Consider the following 12,368-nt stretch of genomic DNA (forward strand, 5'->3'; position numbering starts at 1 on the left):
ATGTCTAATATGAAAATGCGTGCACCAGGTGCAGCCCTCTGATGCCTCATTATTTGGCACACACGGGCCTGCGAAGCCATATTTATCAGTCCCATCACATCAGCGCTCAGAGCCTCGGGTTCGGACCAGGCTCCCGCAGCTTCATCGTCAAGCAGGAAGGAAATGGACAGAGACCACAAGTCTGCAGCTGGGTCAATCAAACGGACAATCTAAGCGTGACTACGATTAGGGTCCAAAATGACACATGCGCGTGCCGAATTAACACACGACAGGAACTGTCATTTCATAAAAGTTTGAAAATAAAGATTCATTTAACATTTAATGCATTTGTAGTTGCTCTAAAGTGTTAATATCTGTATCATCACTTCTATTGTTACAGGGTTTCTGTTATGCAGGTTGTTTATTGTAGTGGAAATAAACTAGTAGCTGCTGCTCCGTGAACGCTCCTCGTCGGCGTCCAGTCGCCCGGAGGCTCGCGGCTCCCGGACGTCTCCGCCCCGCTGGAAGTTCGGCCCGAGTGAGCGCGTGAAAAGTTCGCGTTCCCGTCCTCCCCCTCGCGGAGCGTCCTGTCACTGGCGGAAAATGGCTGCTCGGAGTAGCTCCCCGGAGCTGCGAGCACACTGAGACAAGTCCGCTGCGACGACCGCGGGTCACGTCCGGACCTCCGCCTCGCTGGGAAACACGACGCCCCGGGGACGCCCGGACCGTGGCCATGTCTCGCTGGGTGCCGACCAAGAGGGAGAAGTACGGCGTTGGTGCGTACGAAAGTTGCCATCGTTAGCTTCGCCTTAGCTCCCTGCGCTCGCGGCACAACTTTGGGACGACTGGCCGGAGACGGGGCCGGCGCTTTGTCCGCTTTGACTCCCGCCACACGTTTGGGGGTTTTCTTAAAGAGCGCCGGGGCGAGGCTCGTGCGTTGGGACTTTTCCAGCTAGTTTGCCGTAAACTCCAACGGGCTTGTGTGTCTTTGTGAGTGTGTGTGAGTGTGTGTGGGGGGATTGGGAATTGTTCGAGGCGCGCCTCGCTGAGCGCTGTTTCCTGTGCCGAGGGGCCTCCGCTACAAAGTAACCGTAGCTTCGCTACAAAGTGAATTTGCTGCGTCGTTTTGTTCGTCGCACACAAAATGCCTTGATTGTTTGTTTGCGGCCACTTCCTCGTGAGCGGCGGAACCTGTAAACACCGACGCATCCCGAATACTGCGTTCAGCAGGAAAAGTACTACAACGCTGTCATGTGTACACGGGCTTCAATCTCAGCTTCCGCAGTAGTTGTGTTTTATTGAGCCGCTGCTAAAACATTGATTTAATTAGCATCAAACCACAGAGGTTTAACTTGTTTACATAGACGGCGGCTGGATTTGAATATCACTGATTGACCTGTTACTGACGCTTAGAATGTGCGCTGTTTGCACTGCGCCTCTTTTGCATTATGTTTTCATCTCATGCAGCCTCGTGCATCGCCCGGTCATAGAGAATCACTGTAAGCATTAGGAGTTTTAGGAACAATGGTCCACTGGGGGGATTCTGAGGAAAACCCTTCGGTGGCTCCGTCAGTGCAGCCTGTTGTGTGTTTTACACAAGAATCTGGTTTGTGTTGTTTTTAACCTGCGTAGTGTCCAACACCACCTTAGTGGGAGGGGGGGGTTGTGATGCTGACTGATGAAAGTTCAGCCGGTGACATCACAGCTTTGACTGGCATCTCGGTCCACACCTGACAAACCAGTGGATGCACTAGCGAGCAGGTCTGCATCCGCTTGACTGTGTTTTAAATGAGTCTGTAACTTAAGAGCCGAGTGGTGCATGAGTGCTGCAGATAACTAATACTGGAATACACTCACAGAGTGGTGTCAAAGTAATGACTTATGAAACACTGCCGTTTTTCTTGTCTTTACTTCTTTCTTGCTGTGTTGGGAAGTGATCTGCTTAATCAGCTTCACCAGTTTGCCTGTAATAAAACCTTACTGATATGTTAATAAACCAACAGTGTTGTGAGGTACAACATAACACTATTTATGATTTTATCCAAATCTGACATGGATAAAGCCGTGCAGATTATCTCCATCATTGCTTAAATGTTTACAAACAACCTTTCGTCATGAATAAATGTAAGAAAACAACAGTTTACGGGGGACAGTGATTTATATGCGTGTTTTCCCTGGAGACGCTGGAACCAGGAAACAATTAAAATAGTTGTTGAAGTTTCCAGTGATGAGCTGTTTCAACACCAGTCATGATATAACGTGTTTGTGCGTGTGTGCGTGTGTGTGTGTGTGTGTGTGTGTGTGTGTGCATAACTGCTGTTGTTTGGCATCAGTACATAGCTCCCTCATCCAAAAGGCATGTTCTTGCTGTATTGGTATTTTTATACAAACATATATTTAAATTCTTAGATAAAAGTACTATGCACTTTATTTTTAAGCTACAATATTTGATTTTCATCTAGTGTTGTTTTCCGTGCTCTGCTCCTCCCATGATGTATTTGTCATAATGACCAAATATAAGAATGTTGCAAAACTAACCAATCAACCGCCATGGAGCCTCTCTAAGGCATTTTAGAAGCAATTATTCATGCACTGCCGTCGGGTGTTTTGTGAGTTACGAGAAACTGCAGCACCTCCTTGGTTTCTCACTCTTGTGTTGCTCTGTTTGAGGACTGAGATATTTCTCCTCATTCAGAGCCATAAGACAATTGAGCGATGTTCGCTATGTGAGGAGCTCTCTGTGATTTTTGGAAACTGTTGTTAGATGCGGCTGGAATCTTCCTCGTCCCACCAGAGGCAACAAACTTTGGATCTTTGTAGCGTTACCCTGAGGCATTGGCTCAACTTCCTCCTCCAAACAATGTCTTCAGTTGCACTGGTATGTTCAGAATGCTGCCCAGATTTAGCTGAGCTGACGTGGAGAAGCGAGAGAAGACATCAACATTTACGAAGCTGGAGGTTCGGGCCTGACCTCATTCTTTAACAAAAATCACTGGGGCCGTACTCATTTGTCGAAGGAATCGTGAAATCATATCTGCCTCGACCTCGAGCTTATTCATCTTCGTTACAGCTTCGTTTTCCTTGTCAAATCAAAGCGATTTGAAGCTTAGCCTAGTTGTTCTTAAGGCGTCTCAGACGTGATTAAACGGGACCTCCAGGAAATGTTTAGAGCCGTCTCCTACATCTGGTATCCATTTAGCAAAAGTACTTTTTGATGCTAATTCCAAGTGTTGTCTCATTAATTCTGTTTCATCACAATGTTGCTGTTTCTTACTTTTGAAGGTTGCGTTTGCAGAAAGCTAGCAAGGAACCGTGGAGCAACAGTACTCACTGGTTCCACACATGGGCCTAAATGATCCTGAGAACAGGCGCCGTCGCGAGAAGCTCTGAGCGGTGAAAGCGCTGCGGTTGTTTGGACAGTTGCTGCTTAGTCCGATCTGCACCGGGGAAGCGCCGCTTCCTGTGGGTCGGCGCACAGACAATTAAACCGAGCTTCAGACGCTTCAGACGTTCACTCCAGTGCAGCTATGATTCGTACCCTGAGCCGGCGCTCGACCGACCTGCAGGTCTGTGCTCATTTGGAGCGGTTTAGCAGTGAGTCACATCAGCGGCGCAAAAAAAAAAATAGAGATGCAGTTTTGTGCTTTGGGGCCCTGAGTAATTTGCGAAGCCCCCACTCTGAACGCGAGGCCACCAGCCTCCACCCACAGCTGCAGCGAGCTGACAAATATGCTTGCAATTAAAAGGCAGTCTGGGCTGCTACATAAATCCTGACTCTGTGTGTAAATTCCCTGCCTCGTTTATTACCCCGTGTGAAGTGTTGACATTATTTTCCGTGAAATATGGCCGCCGACGTAGAGTCGCCCCTGTTTTATGCATCTTGCTTTTTACGCGGTGGGAGCGGTTTCCATTTAAAGCAGAATATTCCGTGCACGAGGGCGACACCTTTCACCGTCACCTCTTCTCCTCGCTGGACGCAGCAAAGCACTCCATAGTAACTATACATGTAGTTTGAAGACAAACTACCTTTGTTATGGCTGCAAGGTAAAAAAAAGCTGAGTTGACAAAATGCGGACGTGGTGCTTTTTGCTGGGGAAATCCAGCAGCTGATTAATAGGAGGGAAGGAGGCGTGGAGACGAGCACCAGAATGAATGGTTTTTCCTCTTTCAGGAGGCGAGGGTGATATTTTCATGTTTCATTTGTCTGTGTGACTGTGCAGATGATCGATCCAGCACCTTTTGCTTCTAAACAAATTGCGCCAAGGGGGTCATTAAGCGAGCGGATGCAGAGAGCCACAGGGTGATGCTATTTCTGCGACGCGTTCCTTGGTCTGTGTGGTTTAGTCGACACGAGAAGTGGTTTTTATGAAGCGAGTGTGAGGAGTGTGCAGGTCTCTCGAGGCGTCCGTGGGTCCTCATTATTTCCACTTTTATGATTTTGTGTGCAGAATGCTGATTTACACCCTCCACCTGCAACATCATCCCATTGAGTTCCTTAAACAACTGCGTTGGATTAACACATCTGTAACAAAGCCTCTTCACTTTATGTGAGGCGGCTTTGCATAAAGTGTGAATGTCATGGCGGTCTTTGCAGCCTCGCTGCGGAGACAAAGCCAGAGCACTTGTACATCTTGTTTTAAGCGTTGCTGTCACCCGAAAAGGTTGAGATGAGGGAGGGGGAGGGGGGTGCAGTCAATGCCTGTAACCGTGACTGTGCAACAAAACAGGGAAGTAGTAAATCTAGAGCGTGGTAAAAATTGAAAGTTGTGAGTCAGACGTTCTCATCGTCAGCATCCTGTGAAATCACACTTGTTCCCGACTGTGCTGCTTCTTTTCGTTTACATCCGTTGCTGCAGAATGTTATCATCAGAATGTCGACTACATGTCGGGACAAGGCGTTTCTAGTAAAACGCGTTGCCTAGACCTGCACTCCGTTTACAGGCAAACCTTTACTTCAGTAAAAATGTCTGTGGTTCCTCTAGAATCCTGGCAACTCAACATCCCAGCATAAAGCAGCAGTGTCTCATTAACTATGATCAGGAGGAGGGTGTAATGAGGCTGCGCGTTGGCGTGACTGACTGGTCGCCCCGGCGGCTCCGAGGTGCTGGCAGGTGGTGTCCAGTGCTCCCAGTATTGACTGGGACCACAGTGAGCATCCAGTGCATTGTCTGAAAGGTGTCCTGCTGTGCTGCTTTCGCCGGCGTGACAGATGGCTGGTGGCGTTTAACATGCGAATGTGAAACTTAGCTCGCCGATTTGGATTTAGATTCAGAGACTGTAATTTTCCAGCCATGGGTGGGGCATCGCCCCTCTAACATATAATGACCCTTAAACTGTTGTATTGTGTCATTCATTTAACATTGTGTGATCATAAACCTTTGAAGTAATATTATGCATTTGTTTCTGTGCAGCTCCACTTTTAAATGTTATTTTTCAGATACTCGGCTGCAAAAGTCCAAACGCATTAATGCTTTCTTCACGGGAGACGAGCGCTGAAGGCAGACAAAGCAGCTCGGATCCCTTGTGGCAATGAAGATCATTGTCTAGGAATAAAAACAGTGAACGTAAGACAGTGGGCTTAGTCTGTATTGAGTATTCTTGAGCTCAGCTTGCTGACCGCTCTGGCTGAGGCTTTATTCTACCAGAGGGATGAGCTTGCAGCTGAGCTGAGGCTGTGCCAGGCTGCCAGTGGGTGAGCTGACACTGGATGACCTGTCTGTTTCTGTGTGTCAAGCGTAGCTAAAAATGACCGGCTCCTCGGGGGAAATTCACTTCCTGCACCTCAGAAGACAGAATTTAGCTGTAAGCTGTTGGCAGGTACGACTTGGAGTGTGTGTGCGTGAGTTAAAGATGAATGAAAAATCCCACAGCTGAATGTGTGTGTACGTGTATAGATTTATATATTTCTTCTTCATATTGGGTTTGACTGTGCTAATCGCTGATGTGGAGTGAGATCATATGGCTCAGTGTCTCTGAGGCTTTACAGGTTACAACAATGTCAACAGGCATATTAGCTGCAGTCCATATTAACGCTGCGTGCATCACCTTTAAGATGTCCCCTGGGTTGTTTTGGCGACTTGTAATGGAGGTGTCAGTCATCGATTGTGGTTGCAGACGGACCAGGGACTCCCACATGCAGCAAGAGGTGGCCTTTTGGTGTGGATGCCATTTGATGAAATAGCCTTGTGTGTGTGCGTGCGTGCGTGCGTGCGTGCGTGCGTGCGTGCGTGCGTGCGTGCGTGCGTGCGTGCGTGCGTGTGCGGCTAAACACTTGATAAAGGCAGCGCCTTGCGGCTCAGATGTTGATGGGCCCGGGAGGCATTTTGAGATTCCGGTGAGTGGCAGTCCTAAGTCTGTGATGAACCTTTCGGGGATTCAGATGAAGACGTCTCACTGCTGCAGCTGACACCAGCGTCCCTTTTGTTTAAGAGCCGAGATAGTGGAGACGTGAAATGGATTTACTGGCCATGAACTGTTCTACCTAAACCCTACTTCTGTGTGAGGTCAGTTACACTGACGGACACATTCAGCCATTGGAATGTAATAAAAAAGCAACGCATGGCTGCAAAATAGTAAAATAAACAAGGAGCATTTAAGATGTCCTTTAGTAACAGAACAATATGTCGATGAACACTGTAAAGCCAGTAGTTAAAAATATCTCATCTGCTGCTAAAATCTAATGCTCACCATCATTTATGAAACCTTTTTAGAAACTGAAAGTCAACAAAGAAGCCCGTGCACTGGCTGCAGAGTGGCCTGACGTATAAATACAGCATTAGAGAGCGAGTATTTAAATATCGTCCCAGTTCACATCAGGCCTTCGCTCTTAGGTGAGGTTTTAAAACGACCATGTTTACGTGCGCTTCAAATGCTCTTTCAAGAAGTTCTGCTTTGTGCTGGTGGTGAAACTTCGGACGCTGGGGCCAAAGGAACGTGTTGATCTTTGATGTCTCTGGGTGATTAAGCCATTGGCCCTGCCGTCATAAGTTCAGTGGAAGTTAATTGCCTTAATCTATTCCAGCAATTTAGCAAAGTGTACGTGATGTGAAGTCAAGCAGGTGTACTTGTCTAATAATAAAAAAATAACCCAGATTAGAGGCAAGGGGCAGGGTGCAAGAGGCACGGAGGCTTCAGTATCACAAAACCAAACCTCATCCTGGTGGATGGAAATAACAGCGCGGGCTTTTCCTGCTATGCAAATCTGTTGTGCTTTTCTTGCAATGCGGATGAATGTCAAGTAAGAAAGGTGCAAACTTACCGAGCCGGTTGCAGAGTTTCTTCAAATATGTGGAGGTAATTATGAGCTCATTAGCATTTATATCACAAGAGCTGTAACACGGGGCAGGAAGTAATTAGCGACGTCTTGCTGGGCAAAAGGCTAATCTCAGCAGATTCTGCAACTTGTCAGTGTGCTGTGTTTCAAATATGGGCTGTGGCCCAAATAGGGATGGAGTCGAAAACCAAAAATGTGAAGCCAACATTCTTTTCTGCTGATTTCCGCTGGTTTCACGGGCTCCGTCTCATTGCGAAGCGCAGACAGCGTTGCTTCTGCAGGCGCGGCGCCGAGACCCGCGCACCCCCGCGAACAACACCAGAGACCCGTGTTTACAAAACTCCAAATAAAAGGAGGGCCCAGCGCTCCGTAATGAGCCGGGTTCGCGCTTCCCCTGCTGCATTAGCAGGATGATTTTCAATTAAAGGAATAACCCCGTTCTGCAGAGGCAACAGAAGCGGAGTTATCAGCTCGTGTTAGATTGGACCCTGAGGCCCGTGTTGGAGCTCGGCACATGGCAGGTTCTGCCAAACGCTGTTATTGCTGCTGGCACCTGCATCTTTGTGCCCCTCCCGCCACCTTACTTCCCTCTTTACGCCCCAAACCTGCCTGCCGCCTCTCTCTTATCAGATTGCACCGCGTTGCATTTCTCACTTTGCCGTATCGTCTCTATGACTGCTTGTTGGTCCTAAAAGGTATTTCCTTCTGGCTTTCTGGAAAGGCCCCGTCTATTGTGTTACAGTAATGCCCTAAGTGGCATTTCCTGCTTCTTTCTAGTCAGTGAGGAGAAATGCGTTGCTGCCAGCGAGCAGGACACCTAGCGCTCCCCCCTCTCAGCCCGACTCCAGTCACGTTAATTACAACCGCGCTATCTCCATTTTCCAACTGCAGAGGAATTAAAGCGCTGTAGTGGATGTAATTGGTGGAAGGTGATTTTGGTGGTGTTTTACAATCCCAGCTCCAGTCAGACTTCCATCTGAACGTGTAAACCTCTTATTAAACCCTGATCGAGGGGGACTTAAAATTAATCATGTTTTACCTCGCTAACAACGCTCTCACTCTCTGTATAGTTGATTATCTTCTTTGTCGCTGAAACACACAAGTGTGTGTGTGTGTGTGTATCTGATTATGACTTGTGCTGCAGTAAATTCAGATTAAGTCATCGGTTTATAGATACTGATCATTTTGATAATAGATAATACAGCCGTATCACTTCTTAAACTGCTTCCTCTTAAATGAAAACACAGTGTGTTCTGTTTTCAGCCGTGTGCCAATTAGAATAACTGAACCTTTCGTGAAAATGGCCGACCTTCCTGGATGAGTCCGAGTCGTGACTCATGCAGGCAGTCTCAAAGGATCCAAGGACACTGCTTTCTCCAGTCCAGGCCAGTGAGGGGTTAGTTAGGGACCCGGGCAGTGCACACCACCAGGTCCTCCTCTGCAGCCCCAGGCCAGTGTTCCTTCAGTTATCCTAACAGCACTTGGCAGATCCCTGAAGAATACCTATCAGCTGTGCAGCAGAGCCCGCCGCAGCCGGGCTCATCAGCACAACACAATAAACACCTAACAGCCTCTCGCTCACATCGTATTTGTCCTGTACAAATGACTACACCAGGGTGATGCCAGGCTGGGGCGTGTTTGTTTTGTCCTCCAGTGCTGCCCTGCAACGCATCATTTACTCCAAAGCCAGGGCCATATATAAACTCCAGGAGCGGCTCTAGTCGGAATGAGTACATAACATACAGAAATATCACAAAAACAGCTCGTGCAGTTTAGATGTGTTCGATTCACAAACTCAGGCACCAACGTAGGGGCTCGACCCTGAATAGGTGTGTAATTTGAGCTGCAGATCTCGGGTACATCCTCTGGTCAGCGTGTGTGCGTCCCCCTCTGCAGACTCCTTCTCCCGCCTGTGAGACCTATAGTGCAGCTGGAGTGTAATCATCCTCTATTCAGGCCTGCTGCCGGGAGAAGGGCGTTCTTTGTGCTTATTGAACTCCTCCTCGTTCACGTTAAGCACTGTATTAAATTTAAATTGCCCAGTATGCTCCGTATTACAATGTCCTCACAGTCCATACATCCTTCCCTTTCTCTCTGATTGTGCTCCGCTCCTCCCTGTCGGTCTCATGGCTGATGGGGTCATTTTGCCTTTTTCTTCTTCGCAGAACCAATTGTTACAATTGTGATCATGTTGGTGTTTAAGTCATTGTGCGCTTAATAACACACACATTATAACAGCTCACAGTTTGGGAGGACGTGCTAGTTTCACTTCCGTGAACACACACAGACCTCAGAATTGAGATATTACAGGATGGGCTTGATAGGCTTTGACTTGGAAAGCAACACACACACACACACACACACACACACACCCAAAGTGATTATAACAAATGTTCAGTTGGACGATGCAGCAAATGGCAGTCGAGATGGTGCATTTAGGAGCTATGGATTAACTTTTTTTTGTTTTGGGTGAAGTGAGATTGGATTAAAATGTCTGCAGTGACTCTGTGATTCAGTTTAGGCTTCAGGACCTCGATCTGATGAGGATTTGTTTCCGTGTGCATTGATTCTGCTTCTGTGCTAGCGGTGGCGTAGCTTCTGTTTCCCCAGATCCTCCTCCACTTGTACTTCCGCCCAAACTGTGACTGTTCCCATTCTGTCCAGCCTGAATTCCACAGAGCCTTTAGCGTCGCCTCTTTTTCCCCTTCTAGACGTTTCAGGATTTTCTGCCTGTTTGTCATAAAAGGGCTGAGCCTCCAGAGTGAGAGTTGTCTCGCTCCACGTTCTGTCTTTTCCTCCTGGAGAATCCTCTTGTCTGGGATTTCTTGGCGAGCTCTGCGCACTCACTGCCCACAGGGACTTCATACAAAACATCAAGAGGCCCAGTCTCTTCCCGTTCAACACTTGCCACGTTCCTCTTTTTCCTCCCTTTTCTCCCCACATCCTTAATCAGTATTCTAATCTGAATATAATGATATGTTATATACTGTGTCAATTAGTTTGGGTTGTTAGTGGACCCGAAGTGTAGAATTACAATCAGTTCAGGGTGTAGATGAGCCTTCTTTCAATTGTGGAGAGGGCGTGGACGTGCACTTGCTAAGTGCACAGGTCTGTAATCTGATTCCTCACTCGTCTCCTTTTTAGATGATAACGTTGTGAGTTTGCGAAGCCCCGTGCAGGAGGTAATGTATGCTAATGAGGCGTTGGCAAACGATGCTACTGTTTATCCCAATTCCAGAAAATCACTTGCCTGTCACACTCCAGGGAGAATATGGTCCACTTCCTCATCTTTTCCAACATCTTCCTCTGGTGCGCCTTTTTTCCTCCTCCACTGCTTCCTAATTGACATCAGTTTACTCTTGGGGATGCAAATGCAGGTTCATGTGTAATCAGACCTGTCAGTCAAACCCCCCCCCCCCCCCCCCCCCCAACGTGACTACGAATCACTCCGGCTCCCGCGTTAAGCTGCACCATCATCGCCTCGCGTGTCATAAGCGTGTTTGATGGGTGTCATTTAGCCGGCGTCCTCCCCGGGTGGTGTTTGTGTTCATTTCATAATTGCACCTCTCGCCCAGCGAGCCCGGTCTCGCACTTCTCTCAGCCGCTATTTGTTGTGTTTGAGAAGTCGTCTCTCAGGCTGCGCTTTTTCATTTACTGATGAAAAATGAGGCTTGTGACCCACTTGCAGCCAAACGCAGCAGCTGATGGATTTCCAGGCCTATCTGGTCCCTTTTAATAATAGTTTAATTGAGTGCACCTTGCAGGACAGGGGCCAGGCTGCTCTCTAATGGCTGCACACATTCATCCCACCTCCCTTTGTTTTGTTGTGCTGCTTTTCCTGCAGCTACCTTTTGTAACTCGGCGGAGTTGCGGCTCAATTCATTTTCACGGGCCTTTTGTTGCCGTCGTCAGCCCGTCCCTTGTGTTCTGGTCCATTGGCCCGGCCCGCTGGAATGTTCTGGGGATCACGGGACGCTTTGTGTACACGCGCGTGTATATGAACGTACACTTTGATAACAAAAAGCTGCGCGGCACTGAATGAAAGCGGCGACGCGGGCCGTTCCTGGTGATGTCGTCCGTGGACACGCACCTGCGCGAGCGTGTGGTTGAAAACTAATTATTTAGAGGTGACAAATGCAGACGGGCTTTGTCCCAGTAATTGTGCACGTTACATAAAGAGCCAAATGGAACGTAAAACATGGCCTTGTGCCGTCGCGAGACACAATCGGCTCCTTGGACGGTCGGTGACCGGACGAGCGAGTGGTTGATGCGCTTAATGTGCCATGAGCATGCTGGGAAGGCGGCTCCTTTTTAATTAAGCCGCCACTCACCTGTAGAACCTGCGCTGAAGTGGCAGGACGCACGCCGTGTGTGTGTGTGTGTGTGTGTGTGTGTGTGTGTGTGTGTGTGTGTGTGTGTGTGTCAGCGGCGACTTGATCAGAGGATTGAGCTCCTGGGGAGACTTGTCTCGTCTTGTTTGTTAGCAGTAGATCTCAAATACCTGTTAACATATATTGACTAAATTTGGTGGAGCTCTTGGGAAGCACTGTTAAGTCAATCCACAAAGTTTCTGATGAATTCGTCTCCAAAGGCGTCCAGTGTTTGAGCTTTGTGCTCCTTCGGTTTTGTAGCAGCGTCTTCGCGCCGCCTGTTCGCTTTTCAGAGAGCAGATCTTATTACTGCATGTTGCTGTGTCCCGGCTGTAATTCCGAGCTAATCGGTTTTCCACCGGCATTATTGGTGTTCTGGCATTCTCCTTCATTATTGGTTTCTCTTCAGTGGGCGGCAGAAATGTGTTGATATTACAGCAGCCACGGTGCCAGGCCCAGCTATCATTGTGTCAGGCGGTGTAGGTGGACATTTTGTGAATGTGCGATGCCTCCGCTGCACATTGCAATGCTACACAATTAGTGCCACAAGGGAGCTAAACATTTTATTGCCTTCTTCCTTCCTCCTGTAATATCCCTCCTCTTCCTCTCTCATCTTCCTCCAGCGATCTATAACTACGATGCCCGAGGAGAGGAGGAGCTGTCGCTGCAGATTGGCGACACGGTGCACATACTTGAGACGTATGAAGGTGAGAACAGGTTTACTGGTCTGAGCTGACGTGCTGAAT

General features: G+C 48.2%; 1 protein-coding gene across 2 annotated transcripts in view; it reads left to right on the plus strand.

The window, feature by feature from the left end:
- Positions 1–382: 382 nt before the first annotated feature.
- dock1 (dedicator of cytokinesis 1) overlaps positions 383–12,368 on the plus strand; it is a 101,338-nt gene continuing 89,352 nt past the window's right edge. For both annotated transcript variants that reach the window (XM_029135555.3, XM_029135557.3), the window contains exons 1-2: positions 383–755; positions 12,246–12,329. In XM_029135555.3, coding sequence (XP_028991388.1) covers positions 713–755; positions 12,246–12,329 — 127 coding nt within the window. In that variant the 5' untranslated portion in view covers positions 383–712. The remainder of the gene's footprint in view (positions 756–12,245; positions 12,330–12,368) is intronic.

The sequence above is a fragment of the Betta splendens genome, chromosome 19 (assembly GCF_900634795.4).
Source record: "Betta splendens chromosome 19, fBetSpl5.4, whole genome shotgun sequence".
NCBI classification, from domain to species: Eukaryota; Metazoa; Chordata; class Actinopteri; order Anabantiformes; family Osphronemidae; genus Betta; species Betta splendens.